At 36.7% G+C, this 23,549-nt stretch overlaps 3 protein-coding genes and 1 long non-coding RNA gene across 4 annotated transcripts in view; 2 read left to right on the top strand and 2 right to left on the bottom strand.

Moving 5' to 3' along the window:
* The window catches only part of LOC126966343 (uncharacterized), a 109,343-nt gene that overhangs the window by 53,735 nt on the left and 32,059 nt on the right, over window positions 1-23,549 (top strand). The window lies entirely within an intron of this gene.
* On the bottom strand, window positions 3,365-4,679 carry LOC126966350 (uncharacterized). The gene is made up of 3 exons (XM_050810349.1): window positions 4,231-4,679; window positions 3,616-3,921; window positions 3,365-3,530 (listed from the first exon to the last, which is right to left on the bottom strand). Exons 1-3 carry the CDS (start codon window positions 4,573-4,575, stop codon window positions 3,483-3,485), a joined length of 699 nt encoding a protein of 232 aa, XP_050666306.1. The 5' UTR covers window positions 4,576-4,679; the 3' UTR covers window positions 3,365-3,482.
* Window positions 5,049-12,706, bottom strand: LOC126966372 (uncharacterized). The gene is made up of 3 exons (XR_007729721.1): window positions 12,598-12,706; window positions 5,967-6,042; window positions 5,049-5,753 (listed from the first exon to the last, which is right to left on the bottom strand). It is a non-coding gene; the product is annotated as an uncharacterized LOC126966372 (long non-coding RNA).
* LOC126966363 (trypsin CFT-1-like) lies at window positions 10,188-14,533 on the top strand. The gene is made up of 4 exons (XM_050810362.1): window positions 10,188-10,338; window positions 12,372-12,537; window positions 12,819-13,074; window positions 14,225-14,533. The coding sequence occupies exons 1-4, from the start codon at window positions 10,293-10,295 to the stop codon at window positions 14,522-14,524; spliced, it is 768 nt and encodes a 255-aa protein (XP_050666319.1). The 5' UTR covers window positions 10,188-10,292; the 3' UTR covers window positions 14,525-14,533.

The following is a 23,549-nucleotide window of genomic DNA, read 5'->3' as shown; positions in this document are numbered from 1 at the left end:
TTTTTAAGAATTTGGACACTGTTAAAATACCTAATTTTTAGTTAGAACAAATCCTGACCAAAATTGTTTCATACAGGATGATTTTTTGAAAAGGGTGGTGATAAAGAAAATTTGGCGAAGTCGGAAACTACGAGGAGTCACCGGAAACCATTTTGAACAACTTATTAGTTAGGTAAGAGTGAGATATGAAGGCAATTTGTAAAAGTTTTCTATTTGCTGTCATTTTTAGTAATACATTATCTTTGCAAAGATTGATCCTTATTAAGAACAGCGTCCATTGGTCCAATAATACAGTCAAAAGACTTTTGAATAACTCTCGTAGTTTCCGACTTGGCCATCACCGCCCTTCTCAAAAATCCATCCTGTATATATATTGTTGTATATATACCTACTCCGAAATTATTATTAATGTTGTCATAATAATCGTAACTTATTGTTCTATCCCTACCGCAAAAAGAAGCCTACTAGAATTTGAAAACAAAAAAAACATAATCTAGTATCCCCAGATTCAGTTATAAATAGTTCTACATTCGAATTTCTCTCATTTGCTTCTCGACAAACAGTAACATTCACAACTTTTCAAACCTTAAAACTTATCTTTAAATTTAAAAGTGTAATAATGTCTGGCTTTGGAATTCCATCGTCTGTACCAATGTATCCTGCACCTTGCCCGCCTTCGACCAACTGTGGACCTGGAGGAATGTACTGCCAGAATAGTATACCACCAGCCCAGAGGTGCTATGCAGTGAATCCTTGTATCAACATATACAGCTGCCACACTCAAATTATGTAAGGATGAAGAAAATGCAAATCATTCAATATATTATAGTGACAATAGAAAGTGCATATTAAAATTGTGTTAAAGCATAAACGTGTTTGAAATTAATCACAGCCTATCGAAACTCTCTAAGAAGAAAGCGATTCACTCGATTGTATGAAACGTGCAGTTAATGATAGATTGACAGATGACGGCTATAATCTTGTAGAAAATGGAGATACACAAAATCCACTTAGTTTTAAGCAACTGTTCGCTTTCAACTTAGCCGGATTATATTATTTGGTGGCCAATCGCGGTATTGTAATTAGGTACTATTTCAAACTTATGTCAAATGACTGCACGGTTAATACTAAGTATAAACCGCGTAACCGTAAGTATTTACATCCTCTTTGATTAATCACGTTATCAATCCTAAGTATTGATACCTACCTAATATTACTATCTAGTTTCGGCGGCACGAATCAGGTTAAATAGCTCTTCGGAACACTCCCCGTGATAAATGCGGTAGAAGACACACAATGAAGCGACGTCTCTACGCAACGCCAAGTGATCCAGCCGTTCGCAGAGCACTGGGTCCCCGACAATTCCAGCTGCTCTGAATTGCACGCGGTCAAATGGATCGAGCTGATACTGGGGTGCGCCATACCAGAGATGACAGCAATACTCCATGTGAGGCCGGACCTGCGCTTTGTAGAACGCTAGTATGTGGGCCGGCTTGAAGTATTGCCGTGCTCTATAGATGACGCCCAGCTTCTTTTAAGCCAATATGGCTTTGCCATCCAGATGGCCACGAAATTGGCAATCGCTCGAGATTTCGGGACCCGTTACGCTCCAACTAGATACCGAGGGCGTATTTTCGGAGTTCGGCAATTAATACTACGTTCTCGAACGTGTGTCGTTGACGTGCCAAATGCTCTGTTAAACTTCGCTCTTAATTGAAACTAAAATGCCGGGTTGCGTAGTAAAACTTTGAAAAAATAATACTACAAGAAATAAGAAAGACACTGGGATCACATATCATAAGTATTGGTATTTTATTAATTTCAATGTAAAATAACACGAAGTGTGTGTCACAAAATTTGAAAGATGCCATTCAGTGTCAAGATCCCACGCAAACAAGCATCTAGTAGATGCCGTAATATAAAAGCTATTGTACTTAGGTAGTGCGGTATCTAGTTGGAGCCGAGCGGAGACCAATCCTTAATCTAAGATTGAAACATTGTTAATAAGTCATTTACGATTAAGCTTATACTAATAAAACATTCATCAGGTAATAATGAACATTGAAAAGTCAAGCTCACCAAGCCTTATAGTAATGGCTCACCAACGTTATATTTTCTTTATAAACCACAACCGCTGATCGACATCCGCAACACTAGCGGTCAAGAGATACGAGGCCGGCCTTGTTGGTAGTATGCTTGTGGTCGTAAAAGTCGTATTGGTTTGGGAAAACGGCTTTTTTTAATGACAATAAGGGACGAGATGAACAGAATGTTCAGCTGATGGTAATTGATACGCCCTGCCCATTATGCAGTGCCGCTCAGGTTTTTTGAAAAAAAAAACATAAATTCTCAGCGGCAGTACAATTGCGCTCGTCTCCTTGAGACATAAGATGATAAGTCTCATTTGCCCAGTAATTTCACTAGCTACGGCACCCGAACCAGAGTAATGTTTACAAATTACTGCTTTACGGCAGAAATAGGTTCCGTTGTGGTACCCATAATCTAGCCGACATCCTTTGCAAAGGAGCCTCCCACTGGTAAAAAACTTCTCAGCTTAAAACATCTGTCACTGCACCAAATTTGGAGAAGCATTGAACATTCAATGATTCTAACAGCTGTACATGCACCATTCGTTTCTGATTATGGTTATTATAAAATAAAAAATAAAGAAATTTAGGTTTCAGGGTATTGTAGTCAACAAGGAATCCTTAAACATACAGTCACGATGCTATGCCTGCTTCGACAGTGTTGACGTATCTATATCTGTATCTTAATATAACAAAACATGGCTAACAAAAAGCTTAAGCTAAGCTGTTTAAAATTCAATAGAAAATTATTAGGAATAATATTAATTTGGAGCTATATTTAATGCGGTCGTGATTGTTACAAAGCAAAGTTGAAATGTTTCAATAGAGGCAGATACAATGCGGCTCACAATTTCTTGCCATCTCTCACTGTTAGAGGTCATTAGAGTGCACTCATGCACGGCCTTAATAGTATACTTCAAAGTGTCAAAACTTTCCTCTTGAGCTTCAATCTAATAATCCGTATACAAATCACATTTCTACATCGAATAATGGAAACAAGGCAATAGAGATCTACACAATCCAAAAGGATACAAAATTTATATCTAACTATCACCCTTAAAGTTTTCCACGTCATAATGAAAGTAGCTCTTGCCCTAGCATGTTGCCCTTCGTTTTCTGTTTGTTTTTGACTAAAGATCAATAATTTAAACAGAATTCATTTATAAAATTTGCACGATGGCTTTAAATTTTCTTTTATTTCCCAAAAACGTTTCTAAAATGAGCAGCAAGCTATTTCAATTCTCAAATTTTAAAGTGTCTAAATATAAAAATCTAAATTATTAATATAATTTTATTCACCAAAATTAGGATCAAAACAGACACAGAACAGTTCACTTAAAATTACGTGCGAACAATATCGTTGTGCGAATATTGTTCATGACATCAAAACCTCTGTTAGCTTAGGGGCACAGGAACATGGTAGCAACAATTTGCTGTTGGACCCTGCAAATATTTTAAAAACTCATGATTTTTTTATTTCAATACATAATAAGACAGAGCTTATAAACAGTAAAATAATAGAACTCACCTGCTTAACGTAGTTTGACACAGAATAACGCACGTTAGGGTTATTTCTAGTGAAACATTCTGCAGGAAAGCCGGATGGTCTATTTTGAAAGACACTGTCATGGACGATAAGCGGTCTTCGCCGTGTCACGGGATCCAATTCACAATCAGGACAACAGCTGCGAGATACGGGTAAGCATGGGTAAGGCGGTGGAGGAGCCCTGGGACATATGGGCCTTTGCTTTGGTAAAATTGGCGGAGGGCATTGTGGATTGCAGCACGGCAAAACTGGCTGATAGCATGGTGTTGGTTCTGGACATGGGCATACCTGAAAACATTAACTTGTCTTAGTTTCCGTTAACCATTAAAGATAATATAGGTACACTATTTAATATTAAAAGATAAAGTTTGAAATACTAATAATAAATCTTTCTTTCAACATAAAGTATTTCATTCCATATTAAATAAGAAAACAAAGTTGACTGCAGACATGAGTTGGGCAGACAACAGAATTATTTCCACTAAATCTCAGGAGTGTGATGCAATGTTTTACATTTTATGATGAAAACTTATCTTTATTTAGAAAATGACACTACTGGGAAATAACTATTGAATGATTAACGTAAAAAAGGCTAACCGGTGGTGGATCACATGGCTCAGGTGGAGGGCAACATGGTAGAACAGGTGGACAGCAGACTGGTTTTGGTGGTGGGTACGGAGGTGGCTCACATGGTGGAGCCCTCCGAGGTCTGCAAGGCGGAAGAATAGGAACAATCGGCGGTACTAGATCTGGTATCACTGGAGCGGGGCACTGTCTAAACCTTGGCGAGCAGGTGCATGGCGGACAAGGTGTGCATGGCACTGGTGGAGGACAGCACGGCTGGCAACACGGTCTTGGCGAAGGACAGGAGAAGCTGCATGGACCTGTACCGCAAGGAATCGTAGGCGGGCACGTTTGGCAGAAACACATTGGGCATGCCATTAAACTTTAATAATTTTTCATTAAAATGAACCAAATTGTTTTTAAAATTTTCTACTTAAATTTACACAGGTTTTTTGTTTTATAAATTTTATTGAAATTTATCAAAATGACACAGCGTGTTTTCTTTTCTGCATGCTATAAATTTGGCAGCCAGTATTCTGCAATGCTAGAAAAAGTATTCAAAAAGAAGAAATGTGTCAAAAATAAATTGTTAGTTCCAGTTGAAGTTTGTACGTCACGTCATATATTTGTATAAATTTTATAAAAAATATAAAATAAATTAGAAAATATGAGTGCACCGTTTTATAGTTTCGATCCGTGTGTTTGTACAGGTATGCCATGCGGTGCTTGTTACCCCTACAGCACGAAGCCGTGTGTGGCTTCTGCGAATGACCTGGGTAAATGCTCAGTGTGCCCTGGTGGAGGCTGCTCACCTTGTCCTGCTCCTGTTCGTCCATGTCCACCTCCTTGCCCAGCTCCTCCAATCCTGCCGTGCTTGCCGCCATGTCCTCCCTGTGATAAGGTATACCAATCTTAGATATTACTTATTAGTAATTGTTCTTTTGATGCGTCATACTCATTAATGGCTAAAACATGTTTAACCATGCTACTGTTACCTGAAAAGATATAAAGATCACGGAGATCTGTTCATCAAATAAGTTTTTTCTTTTAATATCAGTGCGGTGTTCAAGGAACTTTCTTCCACGAACAACAAAGCTGTGGAATGAGGTCCCTTGTGCGGGAAGATACTTTATAGGTGCCTTCAAAAAAAGCGCGTACAGCTTTCTAAAAGGTCGGCAACACTCCTGTGATTACTCTGGTGTTACAAGAGAATGTGGGCGGCGGTGATCACTGAACATGATGCGACCCGTACTCTCGTTTGTCCTGGTCCTCATAAAAAAATATCACAACATGTATTCTAGTAAAATAGTCTTTATATTGGAGGGAATCGGCATAAACATATAATTTTTATTCTGGTGTTTCTTATCTTAGCCTGTAACTCCTGTGCCGAGGCCGATGCCCCTGTGCGACACGTGTGCTATTCCTTGCTGTCGTCCCAACCGATGCAAGCCATGCCCCTGCTACTGCTGCACAGAACCAGCCGTGTGCTCGCCGAAGAGATGCAGCTACCCTGGAGTGCCGGTGTGCGGTGGCTGCTGTGGCCCTTGTATGCCTGTCTGGTGATCGAAATATAAACAGTTGCGAACGTCTCATTATTTTATTTTTTAACCTTCGTTTTTACTCTTCAAAAAATTCAGTCAATAACATTTCAATACATATGACAATTCATGCAATAAGCGGGTGCGGGTACTTAATTTATATGGCAAAACGTTCGGGTCAGCACTGGTTAAATATAATAATATAATTGTAGCTATGACAGGGTTACTTACCACTCCGCTTTGAGGTTAACAGTGCCATTCCTGATGGTTTAGTACTAACGTCAGCCATTCGTCGCTGTCTGGGAACCTGAAAATATTAGGAACTTAACATTACAGACGAGGATCGCAGGTTGTAATGCACCTTGCTGTAAGTCATCTATTCTCTGACAGTTTACTTATGAACGGGACCATTTGATTGGGATTTGGACCGACACCTTTGCGTGGTACATTGCCCTTTACCCATTTTTTTAAATGACAATAAAGGACGAGACGAGCAGGACGTTCAGCTGATTGTTATTGAAACGTCCTACCCATCACAATAGGTACCGCTCAGGATTTTTGAAAAATCCAAAAATTCTGATCCGCACTACAATTATTGCGCTTGTCACCTTGAGTCATAAGATATTAAGGCTCATTTCCCAGTAATTTCACTAGCTACGGTGCCTTTCACAACAAAACACAATAATGCTTACACATTACTGCTTCACGGCAGAAAAATGCACTTATGGTATCCCGTGCAAAGGAGCCTCCCACTGGTAATAGCCGAAGTCGCCCCTTAGGACACCCCTTAGCCCGGAATTTCCCTATTCCTGGGTGTTTCGCCTCAAGTCGGAAGAAAGTATGCGGGTACTGAACTGTGGCAGATAGACGCTGCTTCACTCCTAGCTAATCGAGTATGATGACTTTTCTGCAAGATTAGGTCCACGTTTCGCCAAGCATCCTTCTTCAGCAGCACATCTTCAAAACGCATCTTTTTCTTTTCATCCTCTCGCAACATCTACGTTTCTAGCCCAGTCATATTAGGGCTTTCACCTCGGAATGAAAGAACATAAGCTGCAAATTGGTATGAACCTTTGTTTTGTCATTCTAAATGTTGTCTCAAAAGTCACAATCGTTATCGTGTCCGCGTCTCAAGATATTCAAGGTCAAAGGTCACAAAAATCGGTTTTTCGCGAATATCTGGCTTCCTATCGGTTAAATGAGATTTGCATTTATTATAAAAGTTGTAGGCTATAAAATTCCCTACAACTTTTGTTTAAACTTTTTTTTCATACGACCAACCGTTTTGAAGGTAGAGCGCGAAGTGCACATCGTACAGTCATATACGGCCTAATGCAAGGTCAAGCGTGAGTTATGGTTATCAGTACGTTATAAAGTCAATTATTTACTTGGAAATTATAATTATTAAACAATGCCTATTATTTATGTACTAACTATTAATTATTTATATTTAATTAAAGTAAGTAACTTGATTATTTATATATACGTTATAAAGTCAATTATTTACTTGGAAATTATAATTATTAAACAATGCCTGTTATTTATGTACTAACTATTAATTATTTATATTTAATTAAAGTAAGTAACTTGATTATTTATATATAATTATTCATATTTAACTATTTAAGTATAAAATATTATTAATTCTGGATTATATATTTTAGTTTTATTTTAAGTTAAAATGATAGTAAGAGTATATATTTTACACATATTTTTATTTATTATTAAATACGGCATAATATACATTTATCAAAATGTGAGTTCAAATATCAAAAGTATCTTTGTTGATTTTAATTGTAATGAAATTGGAAATGGAAGCTAATTATCTTCTTCTTCTTCGTCTTCTTCTTCTTCTTGTCGCTCAAAAATGTTCGATTCATTGTCATCATCCTCATTATCTGTCATGTTCATCTCCAAACCTTCCAGAATATCGGGATCATATGTATTTTCTTCATCGGGATTACTTGGATACAGTGAAGCGTTGAGGCAAGCTTGTCCGTTGCACTGGCCGCAAGCTAAAGAACATTGTAGCCCTAATTTTCTGCATCCACAGCGGGAACCACAACCATTTTTGCAATTGCAAAATATTACGTTTAGTAGTTCGGCTGGTGCTGGAGGTAATAACGTTCGTATGGGCTCCAGGATTTCATTTTCAAGCATCCAGCCCCATTCTTGAGGTTCTAAGTCCTTCCCTAACCACGTTTGAATCTGGTAGTAGACACGTTTTATGTGTTGATGAATTGCTACACTTGTTGGTGGAAGTGTTGACAGTTGTACAGGTTTATTTAGTTTTGTAAATTTGATAGAATAAAAGGGCATAGGGTAGGGACAAGTATTTCCAGGTATATAAGTATTGAGAAATTTACGCGTTTTAAAGAAAAGATATATAATGTCGTGTTAACTTAAAATAAAACTAAAATATATAATCCAGAATTAATAATATTTTATACTTAAATAGTTAAATATGAATAATTATATATAAATAATCAAGTTACTTACTTTAATTAAATATAAATAATTAATAGTTAGTACATAAATAATAGGCATTGTTTAATAATTATAATTTCCAAGTAAATAATTGACTTTATAACGTACTGATAACCATAACTCACGCTTGACCTTGCATTAGGCCGTATATGACTGTACGATGTGCACTTCGCGCTCTACCTTCAAAACGGTTGGTCGTATGAAAAAAAAGTTTAAACAAAAGTTGTAGGGAATTTTATAGCCTACAACTTTTATAATAAATGCAAATCTCATTTAACCGATAGGAAGCCAGATATTCGCGAAAAACCGATTTTTGTGACCTTTGACCTTGAATATCTTGAGACGCGGACACGATAACGTTTGTGACTTTTGAGACAACATTTAGAATGACAAAACAAAGGTTCATACCAATTTGCAGCTTATTATCTTTCATTCCGAGGTTGACCCCTTTTTTTACCTAATATGACTGGGCTATCGGCAATATACAGAAATATGATTAATTAAATATTCGTACGACTGGGTACTAATGCGACGAAATGTTTTTTAAAGGATTTCTCTTTCATTTTCAAAAGATGAACCAGTAAGTTAAGCGTCTTATGTCGTGCACTGGCATATGAGCGTATTTCTTAGATTAGGGATTGGTTTCCGCTCCGCTCCAACTAGAAACCTACCGTGTGCATGGCATATTTACACTCAATGGCATCTTTCAAATTTTGTAACATACGCTTCGTGTTATTTTATATTGAAATTAATAAAAAACAAAATACTTGTTGATGATATCCTAGTGTCTTTCTTATTTCTAATAGTATTATTTTTACAAAGTCTTACTACGCAACCCGGCATTTTAGTTTCAATTATATTAGCAAAGTTTAACAGAACATGTGGCACGTCAACGTCACGCAATCGAGACTTGCTCGAGTGCGCCCAGTTGGATGTAGTATTAGTTGCCGCACTTTGTTACTACGCCTGCGGTATCTAGTTGGTGCTCAGCGGAGACCAATTCTTAATCTAAGGCGTATTCATTGTCCTTTAAAGTACTGGCAAATCAACCTCTAAATAATCATTCTAATAATCATTATATTTAAAATATAAGGGCTTTATTACACCGGGAACACCACGGCGGCGCAACCAGTCGCCTCTGCCAACAAAATATATACAGCTCTAACAGGGAGTGACTCACCGGTGTCCTTTTGGTTGCGCAACCAATTCGGAGGCGCGACCAGCTCGGACGCGCAATTTGGGCGCGCGATAACTCTGGTTTCTGTATTAGTGATGGGTCGTTGACAGTTTTTACGTTAAGGAAACATTAACGTTAATTTGCGCTTGTGAACTTGTTAAATTCGTCAGAGTTAACGTACTAGTAATTTATATCAACTTCAATTCGTTCGTAAACAAATAAGCTCAGGCGTGTGAACTGTGAACATTATGCGGATTTTCAAATATTTTAATTACATTGTCAGTATTTTTGGATTGTATGTTTATCTGCATAAACAAATATTTGAACAATAAAAACATTAAATGTCACATTTAATGCAGACTGTACTGTAAATATGCTGCACCATTGGTGGTATTACTTCTTCCATTTTTTTTTTTCGATATTTTTGTATGTAATTTTTCAATGTAAAATAAAAATATCATTACAATACATATCTGTAGTCTATATGTCTAGTAAAATATGTTATAAGCTATTTAAAATAAAAAGTGTCAGAATATTTCCTTATACCCTGAAACAATAGCGTTGTCTATTTTAATAGTTCAAGGAAGCTCACATGTAACTATTACTCTGTATGGTGTCTGCAGTTTGGTAGCTTACGGACACCACGGTGGCGTAACCAGTCGCGCGTATCCCGGTGAAATATTGCCCTTAATGCACACTTCAAAAATAAAGAGGCTCAAAAATATATTGCTCGATTGTTATGTTGAAATAATAAAAAAAAATGTTATTGTGTGTCTTACAAATTCTTATATCTATTTGCACTCATACTTTTTTTTGTTTCGAACTCCGATAAGTTGCACGTTACAGCTATTGCTTACTTAAATATATTATACAGTACTAGATAGGCAAGCACTATGGATGGTTTGATGTTCGTTATCCTTATATATAGCACGGTATCAGGTATGTTTTGTTATTTATAACCCCTCGTTTACACCAAGGTATAATACATGTATGTTACAAGTTTCATGCGAATTTCGAATACAAGTTTTATGTAATGTTTTCAAAATACAAATATATAAAAATTGTTGCAGACAAAATTTGTATGAAACTTGTTGGATGAAATTGTTTGTCAACTACTAGTTGTCTACATGTTTATGATCTTTTGTATTATACTTGTTGTAGGCTTGTAGTTAAACATGAATAGTATTATTAATTGAGTAATTTATTGAGTACTAGCTCTTGCCCGCGACTTCGTGCGCGTGCAATAGTTACTTTCGGCTTTTAATATACTCACTTTGCAAATAATACACAACAAATTGCTGTGGTTAATACATTTTTGAAAGCTACCAACAATATAACTTTCATTCCCAGACAGGTCTGAATTTTAAAAACGCTAGAACAAATATTTATTTATATCTTATCAAGCGCCTAAACTTTCATAGTGTCTTTCATCTTTGATAATGACGAAAGACACTATGAAAGTTTACGTATTTTGTATTGTTTTTCATCGAATTTTGAATTTTGTTGACGAATTTAATAACTTTCATACATATTTCCAGCGACAATGTCAACCCCGCCAAGTCTTTTATCCTTTACCTCTTGTCTATCTCTCTACTAAATGTCATGAAAATCGGTTCAGTGATGTAGGCGTGAAAGCATAACAAACAAACTTACATTCACATGTATAATATTAGTAGGGATATTAAAAGTAGTGTTCTAAACATGGACTTAGAATATACTATCGTATAGATGACCTGACAGTCCAATCATGCGTGACCAATTTTGATTTGCCATTGTGTGCGTTTGCTAGTACAATATTGAAAATACTAAGGAGGTTTCCAAGCGTGGCTGACAGTTTACGACTTATTAATAAAAATCAGTCAGTGAACCGCTTTCTATTTCTATCTTGCTGTATCTCCATTTGAGTCTTCTCTCTTGAATCTTTTACCTGTCTATATTCTAGTATAATGTAAATCTATGGTTGATTTTTTTTTTAATAACGAATATGCCACGGGCATGACACCAGTATAATACATGTATGTAACTTAAAAAGCCCTGCCTGGGAAGAGTTCACCTGCCAATCCTGCCATCTAAAGCCGCGTACTTGTTGATAGCTCTTTAAAGATGTTTAAGATCATTTATACGTCTAGATATAGAGACTAACAGCTGTGAAAACGTCGAAAAAAATTGAGGTTCACAGTTAACCTCTATATTGAGCAATGCACGCACATTTGTATTAAGACAAGAAACTTGATCCTGCAGACAAACTGCCTAAACAGTTTTGCGATGCTATGGTAGAGCCTAAGATTCTTTATGTAAGTGATCAATAGCATAGATAAAAATTAAAAAAAAATAACACAATGCGATATTCAAATCGCGAGTGTAAGACGTAGCTTGTCACGCACACTAAAGTAATAAACCTGGCCTGTTTTCATCTGTCGTCTAACAGCAAGAGACTCTATCTAGACGTATAAATTATATAAGAAAGAAGTATAATGTAATACAATTCACATGGGAAACGACTTAAAAAATGGGTAGTGCCTTAAATCAATAGGTAAGCTACAATTAAAATAGTCAAAATATAATGATCTTAATGTAACAAACTGTTAATTAGGTAATATATAATATTAATAATTACAAATTTAAGCAGAATCTAAATCTAAAAACCTTAAATAATATAACATGATAACTAAAATATATTAATAAAAGCAGTCCCTTTGGGCAAGATTCCGAAGATACTGGCAGCGTTTCCCCTTTGAATAGCTAGACTTATTCTTTGTCCGAGGTAATTGCCAGCTCTTCGGTCTCCTGTGATGTCGACTAATCTTTTTGCTATTTACTTAAAAAGCCTGATAGCGCTAGGACCCCACAGACCAAGGGTCTCGACACCGAAAGGGACAAAATCATAGTCGAGCCTAGCCCCCTGTACTTGCATGATTTAATATAATCTAATTTGTATATTTGTGAATTAAATTGATGTGTATTATTTCCAGCTCTACCTCAAACAAAAATACAAGATGGAACACCCATTAGTGATATCTCAGCATTTCCATTTGCAGCTGCTCTACTGCGTTCAAACGACACGAAAAACTTCGTGCAAGCATGTGTCGGGTCAATTATAAGCAAGAGATCTATTCTTACATCAGTAAACTGCTTCTAGTGTGTATTTTTTATATTTTTATATATATCTAGACTATATACAAAACAAAGCTAACTTACAATACTCTGACAGTGCTCTGTGGAACGGCTGGATCACTTGTCGTTGAGGGAGTCGATGGCTGGCTCATGCGTCATGCTCGTAAACGGGCCGGCAACGCTACTACGATTCTTCTGGTGTTGCAAGAGGATGTGGGCGGCAGTGATCACTTAACACCAGTTAACGCTCGTTTGTCCTCCTTTTCAATAAAAAAATAACAGTATTTACTGTATGAATGTTTCAGCAAAGACAAACCGGAGAATTGGCGCGTTAGAGTTGGTTCGAATTTGGCGAGTTCGGGAGGCGTAGTACATGAAATAGAAAGCTTCTTAAAACATCCAGATTTTGATATTACCGAGAGTGACAATGATGTTGGGATCATGAGACTTTCTACTGCTATCGTATATGGAAAAAATGTTCAACCGGTTAATATAGTTAGAACCAATTATAATGTAGAAGCTGGTGAACCTGTGTCTATAATCGGTTGGGGAAGTAATGCTGTAAGTTTAAATGTATTAAATAAAATAAAATTTAGCTATAAATCTGTGTGTAACACAGAGATACTCGAAATGTTGGAGATCCCAGTGCCTATGTGAATGGCTAGATGTCAAGGTGACATTGCGTAGGGACGTCGCTTCAACGTGAGGCGCATTTATCATGGGGAGTGTTCCGAGGAGCTGTCTGACCTGAAATTAGAATATCATCCCTACCATCTGGATGGGTGGCGTTTCCCTACAAATTTTCAAGGTACAACCAACCTATAGAAGAAGCTTCCATGGGCGGTGTTTCAAAGAAGATGGGAACCTCCAAAAAAGCGAGTACAGCATTCTAAAAGGTCGGCACCGCTCCTGTGATTCCTCTGGTGTTACGAGAGAATATGGGTGACGGTGATCACTTAACATCAGGTGACCCGCACGATCGTATGTCCTCCATAATATCTCTTTCCTTAGGAGATTCTTCAGTAGTTTAGTTAAACTACTGAAGCTAGTTAGCTTAATTATCTAGATCAATCGTCTACAATTACTGTCTTTTTCTCAATGCAAGAGTATTTTTTCTCTGGTGTTATTATTACAGAAACAGTGGTTTCAAAAACATGTATTTCATAGATTTCAATGACGCATGAATTTAAATTATTATTTAGAAATACCAAACGTCGATTAATTTAGAATTCATAATGAACACAGCAAAAAATATCTCATTACAAGTAATAATTAGCTGGCGATGACTACATTTATTATGTACTTTAACACGGACGAGTAAAATAAGAAGGACTCCGTGTCACCTTACATAACAGTGAGGCACCAAAACAAGCCGGCAAGCGTGTAAATATAATTATAGCCCCACGCATACATTTTCAGTAATACAAGCCAATCGGCCGCCATTATGAGATTTATCATCGTCTGTGACAGATCAGTTTGCGCATATTAATAATATTTTTAAAAAGACGCCGCGCGTTGTGATAAAGTGTAAAAACAATACAATAAAAGTATTTGTTTATTTAAGGGAGAAAAAATTGTATATCTGGTATACCCCGTAACCGCACATACACTAGCAAAAAGGTGCTTTACTTGCTAATATCACAGCGCGGAGTCCTTCTTTTTTACTAGTCCGTGAATTATGGGTACTTTAAATGATATGTTTTTAATACAGTATAAAGAACCGCATTCAGAAGAGTTACGAAAAGGAGATCTTGTTATTATAAATCAAGACATCTGCAGATCAAACTATAATATAATTGCAATGACAGTAACACAAAATATGATATGTGCTGCACCTAGTAAGGAAGACGGTGTAGATTTCTGTGACGGTGATGTTGGAGCACCATTGCTGCATAACAATACCTTAGTTGGTATTGCGTCTTTTCGTGATCCAACATGTGGACGGCAAGAGTATCCGGGCATATATACCCGAATCGCAAAATATAGTCAATGGATTAAGAAAAATAAATAATTGAAAAGAAATAAATAAAGATATGTTTTATTGCTATTCATAAATTATATTAGTCATGCCTTACCGGTGGGTGGCTCCTTTGCACAGGATGCCGGCTAGATTATGGGTACCACAACGGCGCCTACTTCTGCCATGAAGCAGTAATATGTAAGCATAACTGTGTTTCGTTCTGAAGAGTGCCGTAGCTTGTGAAATTACTGGGCAAATGAGTTCAAATTTTTTGGGTTTTTTTTTTATGGAATAGGAGGACAAACGAGCGTACGGGTCACCTGTTGTTAAGTGGTCACCGCTGCCCACAATCTCTTGCAACACCAGAGGAATCACAGGAGCGTTGCCGGCCTTTAAGGAAGGTGTACGCACTTTTTTTGAAGGGTTTTTCAATAATCCTGAGCGGCACTGCATTGTTATGGGCAGGGCGTATCAATTACCATTAGCTGAACTGTCCTGCTCGTCTCTTCCCTTATATTCATAAAAAAAATGCCGAAGCAACATTTCTAATTCCGACGAGATAGATTGGACAGAATTGGAGATGTTTCTTTTGGGTCCCGTATCTCAAAAGGAAAAGAGGGTTATAGGATCACTTTGTAGTGCGTCCGGCCGTCTGTCATTCTGTCAAGACCCTTTATCTCTCCAACAGGGGGAGTTATCGAATTTGAATTAAAACGATATACTCAAGTCTACAATCTCTTCAAGTTGGGTATAAAATTAAACTACTAAATACTTAAAAAAAACGGCTGTTTATGCCACAAAAACATATATTTCGTCACTCTCAAGAATCATCATTTTTTAAGAAATTCAAAAAATTGTGAAATTTGGCAAGTAATAATATAGTGCTATACTACAAGTATAAGGTAATATCTGAAAACCATACATTTGTAATTACATGGTAAAAACTCATGCAAGCAAATATCACAAATTTTACTTCTAAAACTTATATCAATCTAAAGAATCACATAGAAATAAAATAAAATAACCGATCAGTTGAATTAACTGAAACTATCTGACTGAAGGTATTACGGAATCATCGTTAAAGAATATACAATGAGATTAAGAGATTGCTTAAAATTTGTAGCGCTAACTCAAGTTAAGCAACCCCGGTCGCAGTTGCAACTAGGATGGGTGACCACTATTGGCACAAAAAAAATATCAACTGGCTCTGTTAACTCTTGTTTCCAGAATGGAGCGTCGCCAAAGGCGACCTGTATAGATGGTGGTTGTAAGACTTTCACGCCTTAGCTACTAAACATATAAAAATGAAATTTTCATATCTGATATACATAGAAGCATATAGGGTGTCTTACGTCCCGTATAAAGTAATGTACCTGAGGGATTGACATTAAATAGTTATGCAACTGTAATAAGGGGTATTCTGACACTCAACCTGACAATGTTTTGTTTTCTTTTCCAAATTTACAAAATACGTCTTGCAGTATTTCCTCTATTGATGTGTCTGCAGAGGAGGTTCGACGATTCTTGAATCATCTAGATCTTGGTAAGTCAGCTGGTCCCGACACCATACCAGCACTACTTCTAGTTAATTGCGCCAACGAACTGGTTAAACCAGTGACAATACTCTTTCGTCGTTCCGTTACTGAGGGAATTATGCCAACTATATGGAAATCAGCATTAATATCACCGATTCACAAGAAAGGTTCTAAAAATCAAATAGAAAACTACAGACCTATTAGTAAGTTATGTTTGTTAGCAAAAATCTTAGAGCGTATTGTGTACAACCAGCTATACAATAACATGAAATCAACTTTTATCCCTCAACAGCACGGTTTCTTGAGAGGAAGGTCAACTGTGACAAATCTAATTACTTTTAATGATTACTCAACATTTCATATGGATAAAAGTTCTCAGGTTGACACTGTCTATACTGACTACAGCAAGGCTTTTGACCGTATTGACCATAGTATACTACTGTCAAAACTATATTCTCTAGGCATCCATGGTGATTTGTATAGATGGTTTTCTTCCTACGTTCTAAATAGGTCTCAAGCGGTTGTTCTGAATGGATCATGCTCAGGGATCATTGATGGCACCCCTGCTATTTTTTATATTTATTAACGATATCAGCTCATACTTTTCGAATTCAGAGTTTTTATTATTTGCTGACGACATGAAAATCTTCAAGACTGTTAACAATCTTCATGATGCTTTACTTCTCCAAGATGACTTGATCAGGCTGGATAACTATTGCACACTCAACAAGTTAGATTTGAATGTCTCTAAATGCTTTTTTATAAACTTTTCACGTAAACAAAACGTTTTTGAATATTTTGATGTTATAAAAAATATTAAAAATCTAGGTGTAATTCATGACAATAAATTAATGTTCGATGACAATGTTAATGCTGTAGCAAATAGAGCCTATCAGGCTCTTGGATTTATTATTCGTGCTTCACAGAATTTTAAAAGAATGAAAACTATAAAAATTGTCTATTGCGCCTACGTACGTAGTCATCTAGAGTACGGATCTCAAATTTGGAATCCCTGTGATAAAATATACTCAGACAACATCGAGAGAATCCAAAGGAAATTCACGCTTTACCTGTCATATAAATTTAATATACCAATGTCTGAATATCCACAGCGAAGCCTGATGTTCCAACTACTTCCATTAGATCAGAGGCGCAACAAGTCTGACATCGCGTTTTTACTGAAATTAGCCCAAAATAACATTGATAGTCCGGAGCTTCTTAGCAAAATTAATCTTAATGTTCCTACTCGTAGTCTTAGGAAACCGGCTTTGTTTAGCATCGATTCCAGCCACACTAACTACCGGAAAAATAGCTGTTTTCCTCGTTGCATGCGGCAGTTCAACAAGCTTAACCATGATGACCGTTTTGACCTCTTTACTTGTAATCCTCGTGTAGCTAAGAATGTGCTTACCAAAGACAGTGTCAATGTAAGTCTAACATAAAAAAAGAAGCACTTAATCTCATAAGTTAGAACCTATTTTGTGTTACAGTATTGTTTGTGTTATATATTAATCTGAGCTTAAGCAATTTAAAAACATATGTGGAAGCTTGTAATTAGCATTTATTAATCTATTTTTTGTGTAAAATTTGCAAAAATGGCTGTAAGTTTCCCAAATAAAATAAAATAAATAAGTATTAAAACATGAATGTGGGTTTAAGTTTGATAATAGTATGACATGAGTGTTTTAATACCTAATTATCAACAGTTTCATATAAGACTTTATCTACACCCATAATATGAAGCCTCTGTAAAAGATTCTGAAACAGTTAGCTTACTGCTAACATTAAAAACGCCAGTAATAGTAACCATAAAATTATCCAAAGGAGTTTTATTATGAAAACAGATGATATAATGTTGTACTGAATTTCATTACAACACACGTTTGGATGATGTAATGGTTATTAAGACATTGGGTGTTCTAATGTTGGCAATAAGCTAACTGCTTAAGAAACTTTAATAGTGGATTTAAAGCATGGGTGCAGATAAAATTAATAATATATTGTAGAACTAAAATATTTGTGTTGTTTAATAACGAAATATATTTTCAACGATGATTCTGATACGGGTCTCTTTTGCGTTCACAGAATTCTATATTTTTCCTGTACCTACTAGCTTTTACCCGCGAATTCATCCGCATGGAATAGTTACTTTGAGCAGCATATTTTATTTTTTTGTTACTTTTCAAATAATACACATACAAACTGCTATTTCCGTTGCTGGCGGCTGTAATTGTGGACAGTCTTTACAATAGATTTTCCCTGGGAACTTGAATATCCTATTTTTTCATACCCATTTAGGCCAAAATTTCGAGAATTCTCGAAATAATGTTTATAAATTACTTCTCTTCAATTGTCTAAATACAAATTCATGCAAACTTTCATCCCTTATTTAAACCCCTTCATTTATTTTTTCGCAATTAAAGGTAGCCTATATCCTTTTCCAAGCTCTAGTCTATCTATGTACTAAATTTCATCAAAATCGGTTCAGTGGTGTAGGCGTGAAAGCGTATCAAACAAACTTACATTCACATTTATAATATTAGTAGGGATACTTGTTGACCCGTCAAACGTTGTTTGCCATATAAATTAAGTATATTAAATTATATTGTGAATTTATAAGTATTTTGTATAATTTCTTTGATTAACGTGAATGTTACACATTTAAATAAAACACTTTTAAAGGATTAAAACGCGTGTAATTTTAACGGTTCTACATTAGATGTTTGCGTAAAAGTGACATTTTTATTTTAGTTAACCCGAGGTTTCAAGACCTTTCCAGATCTCCCAGATCTTTCCAGAGTCCCTCTGAAAACGAGATCTATGAGAAAAAATGTCACTTTTACGCAAACATCTAATGTAAAACCGTTAAAATTACACGCGTTTTAATCCTTTAAAAGTGTTTTATTTAAATACTAGCTGACCCAGCAAACGTTGTATTGCCACATAAAGTAATAAAAAAATTCAATTATTAAAATTTTAAGGGTATAAAAATAGATGACGATTTATTCTCAAACTTACCAAATATATCATACATAAAATTTATCATACTACAATATTCTCATTATCATATACAGACCCAGCAAACGTTGTATTGCCGATATTAAAATCGCGATACAAAAGTAACTATTGATCGTAGATGGGTGAAAATTTGAAGTTGTATGTATTTTTAATGCTGACTCATAATCAAACAAATTAAAAAAAAAGTCAAAAAAAAAAAGAATTGGCGTGGACCACCCTTAACATTTAGGGGGATGAAAAATAGATGTTGTCCGATTCTCAGACTGCATATGCACTCAAAATTTCATGAGAATCGGTCAAGCCGTTTCGAAGGAGTATAACTTCAAACACTGCGACATGAGAATTTTATATATTAGATATAAGTATATATAAGTATAAAAATATAAGTTTCGGATCAGTATCAACATATCATATATTAACACCTTCTCTGAAACACGCTGCATCTTATGGTTTAAGTATTATTCCTATCAGTTCAGTAGTTTCTCGACTCTTGACGACAACGGAAAAACACCGCCGACCATCCCGCGGTGTCAGAGCTCCATGCCTGAAGTACAGTTCCGACAGAAAACTGTTAGGCGAGCTCTGTTTTCGTTGGACGTCAGGAAGTCGAGCGGGCCGGATGGCATTTGTCCAATCGTGCTTAGAATGTGTGCCCCTGAGTTGACGCCGGTGCTAACGCGTTTATTCCGGCACTCTTATTCAAAAGGCGTAGTCCCTGATTCATGGAAGTCAGCCCTTGTCCATCCGATCCCAAAAAAAGGAGACAGTTCGGATCCGGCAAACTACAGGTAACTACTAAACTACCTATTGCTATTACCTCCCTACTCTCCAAAATCATGGAGAGCATAATTAACCGCCAGCTCGTGGTATTCCTTGAGGGTCACCAGTTGATCAACAACCGGCAGTACGGCTTTCGCCATGGTCGGTCGACTGGCGATCTTCTGGTATACCTAACACATAGATGGGTGGCGGCTATTGAAAGCAAGGGGGAAGGCCTGGCAGTTGGTCTGGATATAGCGAAGGCCTTTGATCGTGTATGTCACAAGGCGCAAGTGGACCTCCAGCTTCCTCACTGGGCGCAGCATACAGGTCGTTATCGACGGTTATCGCTCGAATCCCAAGCCCGTGAACGCTGGAGTGCCCCAAGGCTGTGTGCTATCTCCCACGCTGTTTCTTCTGCATATCAATGATATGTTGGACACCGCCAACATGCATTGCTATGCAGACGACAGCACTGGTGATGCCGTATACACGGGCCATGCAGGTCTCTCTCGGGAAGACGTCGACCAGTGCCGGGAGAACCTTGTGTCTTCTCTCGAGTCCTCTCTCGAGAAGGTCGCGGAATGGGGTAAGTTGAACCTTGTCCAATTTAACCCCCAGAAGACTCAAGTTTGCACGTTTGCCACTAAAAAAACCCCATTTGCCGTATCACCGCTCTTCGAGAACACTTCCCTTAAAGCCTCGCCTAGTATCGGAATACTGGGTCTCGAAATCTCGAGCAATTGCCAATTCCGTGGCCATCTGGAGGGCAAAGCCAAACTGGCTTCAAAGAAACTGGGCGTCATAAATAGAGCACGGCAATACTTCAAGCCGGCCAACATTCTAGCGCTGTACAAAGCGCAGGTCCGGCCACACATGGAGTATTGCTGTCATCTCTGGTCTGGCGCACCCCAGTATCAGCTCGATCCATTTGACCGCGTGCAACGCAGAGCAGCTCGAATTGTCGGGGACCCAGTACTCTGTGAACGGCTGGATCACTTGGCGTTGCTTTATTGTGTGTCTTCTACCGCATTTATCACGGGGAGTGTTCCGAAGAGCTGTTCAACCTGATTCCTGCCGCCGAATTTCACCTTCGCACGACACGCCACAAGTTTACGATATCATCCCCACCATCTGGATGTGTGGCGGTTTCCTCCACAGTGCGGTTTTCAAGGAGCTGTCTTCCTCGTACCACGAAGCTGTGGAATAAGGTTCCTTGTGCAGTGTTTCCGGGACGATACGACATGGGTACCTTCAAGAAAAGCGCGTACACCTTCCTTAAAGGCCGGCAACGCTCTTGTGATTCCTCTGGTGTTGCAGGAGAGTGTGGGTGGCGGTGATCACTTAACACCAGGTGACTCGTACGCTCGTTTGTCCTCCTATTCCTTAAAAAAAAAAGTTTTAGCAGTATAACCGAACAAAGAACCAGCTACCCATTTATTAGTATACAAAGATTATTAATAACATCTGGACGACCGTGGCTTGCTCGGATTTTTAAGAAGGTATAAAACTTAAAAAAAAAAACTAATAGGACATCTGGATTCGAACCGGGGTCTTCTGCTTAATGGATCACCCAATGTCCCATCTGAGCTATTATAGTCTTGTATATAGTGGTGAAATTTACCTTTGTATTCTAATGTTACTGTAGCAGTTTCTTATTAAAACACGGACAAAACTACATTTTTTAAAATTGAAACCTAGCTAGATCGATTTCTCGCCCCCGAAACTACCTGTATACTAAATTTCATTAAAATCGTTGGAGCCGTTTCCGAGATTCAGATTATATACAATATATAAATTTGTATACAAGAATTGCTCGTTTAAAGATATTATTAATAAGAAACAAGATTATTATTGTTATTATCCACGGCTCGGCTTATTTATAGTTAATCTATACAATCATACATTTTGCTAATTTTATCTATCTCGGCTTCAGTTAATCCTATTAACAAGATACGATAACACGACAGATATAGATGTAATTCATGACAATAAATTAATGTTCGATGACAATGTTAATGCTGTAGTAAATAGAGCCTATCAGGCTCTTGGATTTATTATTCGTGCTTCACAGAATTTTAAAAGAATGAAAACTATAAAAATTATCTATTGCGCCTACGTACGTAGTCATCTAGAGTACGGGTCTCAAATTTGGAATCCCTGTGATAAAATATACTCAGATAACATCGAGAGAATCCAAAGGAAATTCACGCTTTACCTGTCATATAAATTTAATATACCAATGTCTGAATATCCACAGCGAAGCCTGATGTTCCAACTACTTCCATTAGATCAGAGGCGCAACAAGTCTGACATCGCGTTTTTACTGAAATTAGCCCAAAATAACATTGATAGTCCGGAGCTTCTTAGCAAAATTAATCTTAATGTTCCTACTCGTAGTCTTAGGAAACCGGCTTTGTTTAGCATCGATTCCAGCCACACTAACTACCGGAAAAATAGCTGTTTTCCTCGTTGCATGCGGCAGTTCAACAAGCTTAACCATGATGACCGTTTTGACCTCTTTACTTGTAATCCTCGTGTAGCTAAGAATGTGCTTACCAAAGACAGTGTCAATGTAAGTCTAACATAAAAAAAGAAGCACTTAATCTCATAAGTTAGAACCTATTTTGTGTTACAGTATTGTTTGTGTTATATATTAATCTGAGCTTAAGCAATTTAAAAACATATGTAGAAGCTTGTAATTAGCATTTATTAATCTATTTTTTGTGTAAAATTTGCAAAAATGGCTGTAAGTTTCCCAAATAAAATAAAATAAATAAGTATTAAAACATGAATGTGGGTTTAAGTGTGATAATAGTATGACATGAGTGTTTTAATACCTAATTATCAACAGTTTCATATAAGACTTTATCTACACCCATAATATGAAGCCTCTGTAAAAGATTCTGAAACAGTTAGCTTACTGCTAACATTAAAAACGCCAGTAATAGTAACCATAAAATTATCCAAAGGAGTTTTATTATGAAAACAGATGATATAATGTTGTACTGAATTTCATTACAACACACGTTTGGATGATGTAATGGTTATTAAGACATTGGGTGTTCTAATGTTGGCAATAAGCTAACTGCTTAAGAAACTTTAATAGTGGATTTAAAGCATGGGTGCAGATAAAATTAATAATATATTGTAGAACTAAAATATTTGTGTTGTTTAATAACGAAATATATTTTCAACGATGATTCTGATACGGGTCTCTTTTGCGTTCACAGAATTCTATATTTTTCCTGTACCAACTTGCTTTTACCCGCGAATTCATCCGCATGGAATAGTTACTTTGAGCAGCATATTTTATTTTTTTGTTACTTTTCAAATAATACACATACAAACTGCTATTTCCGTTGCTGGCGGCTGTAATTGTGGACAGTCTTTACAATAGATTTTCCCTGGGAACTTGAATATCCTATTTTTTCATACCCATTTAGGCCAAAATTTCGAGAATTCTCGAAATAATGTTTATAAATTACTTCTCTTCAATTGTCTAAATACAAATTCATGCAAACTTTCATCCCTTATTTAAACCCCTTCATTTAGTTTTTCGCAATTAAAGGTAGCCTATATCCTTTTCCAAGCTCTAGTCTATCTATGTACTAAATTTCATCAAAATCGGTTCAGTGGTGTAGGCGTGAAAGCGTATCAAACAAACTTACATTCACATTTATAATATTAGTAGGGATACTTGTTGACCCGTCAAACGTTGTTTGCCATATAAATTAAGTATATTAAATTATATTGTGAATTTA

Source organism: Leptidea sinapis, chromosome 10 (assembly GCF_905404315.1).
Source record: "Leptidea sinapis chromosome 10, ilLepSina1.1, whole genome shotgun sequence".
Taxonomy (NCBI): domain Eukaryota; kingdom Metazoa; phylum Arthropoda; class Insecta; order Lepidoptera; family Pieridae; genus Leptidea; species Leptidea sinapis.
This window is presented reverse-complemented; position numbering and strand designations above follow the sequence as displayed.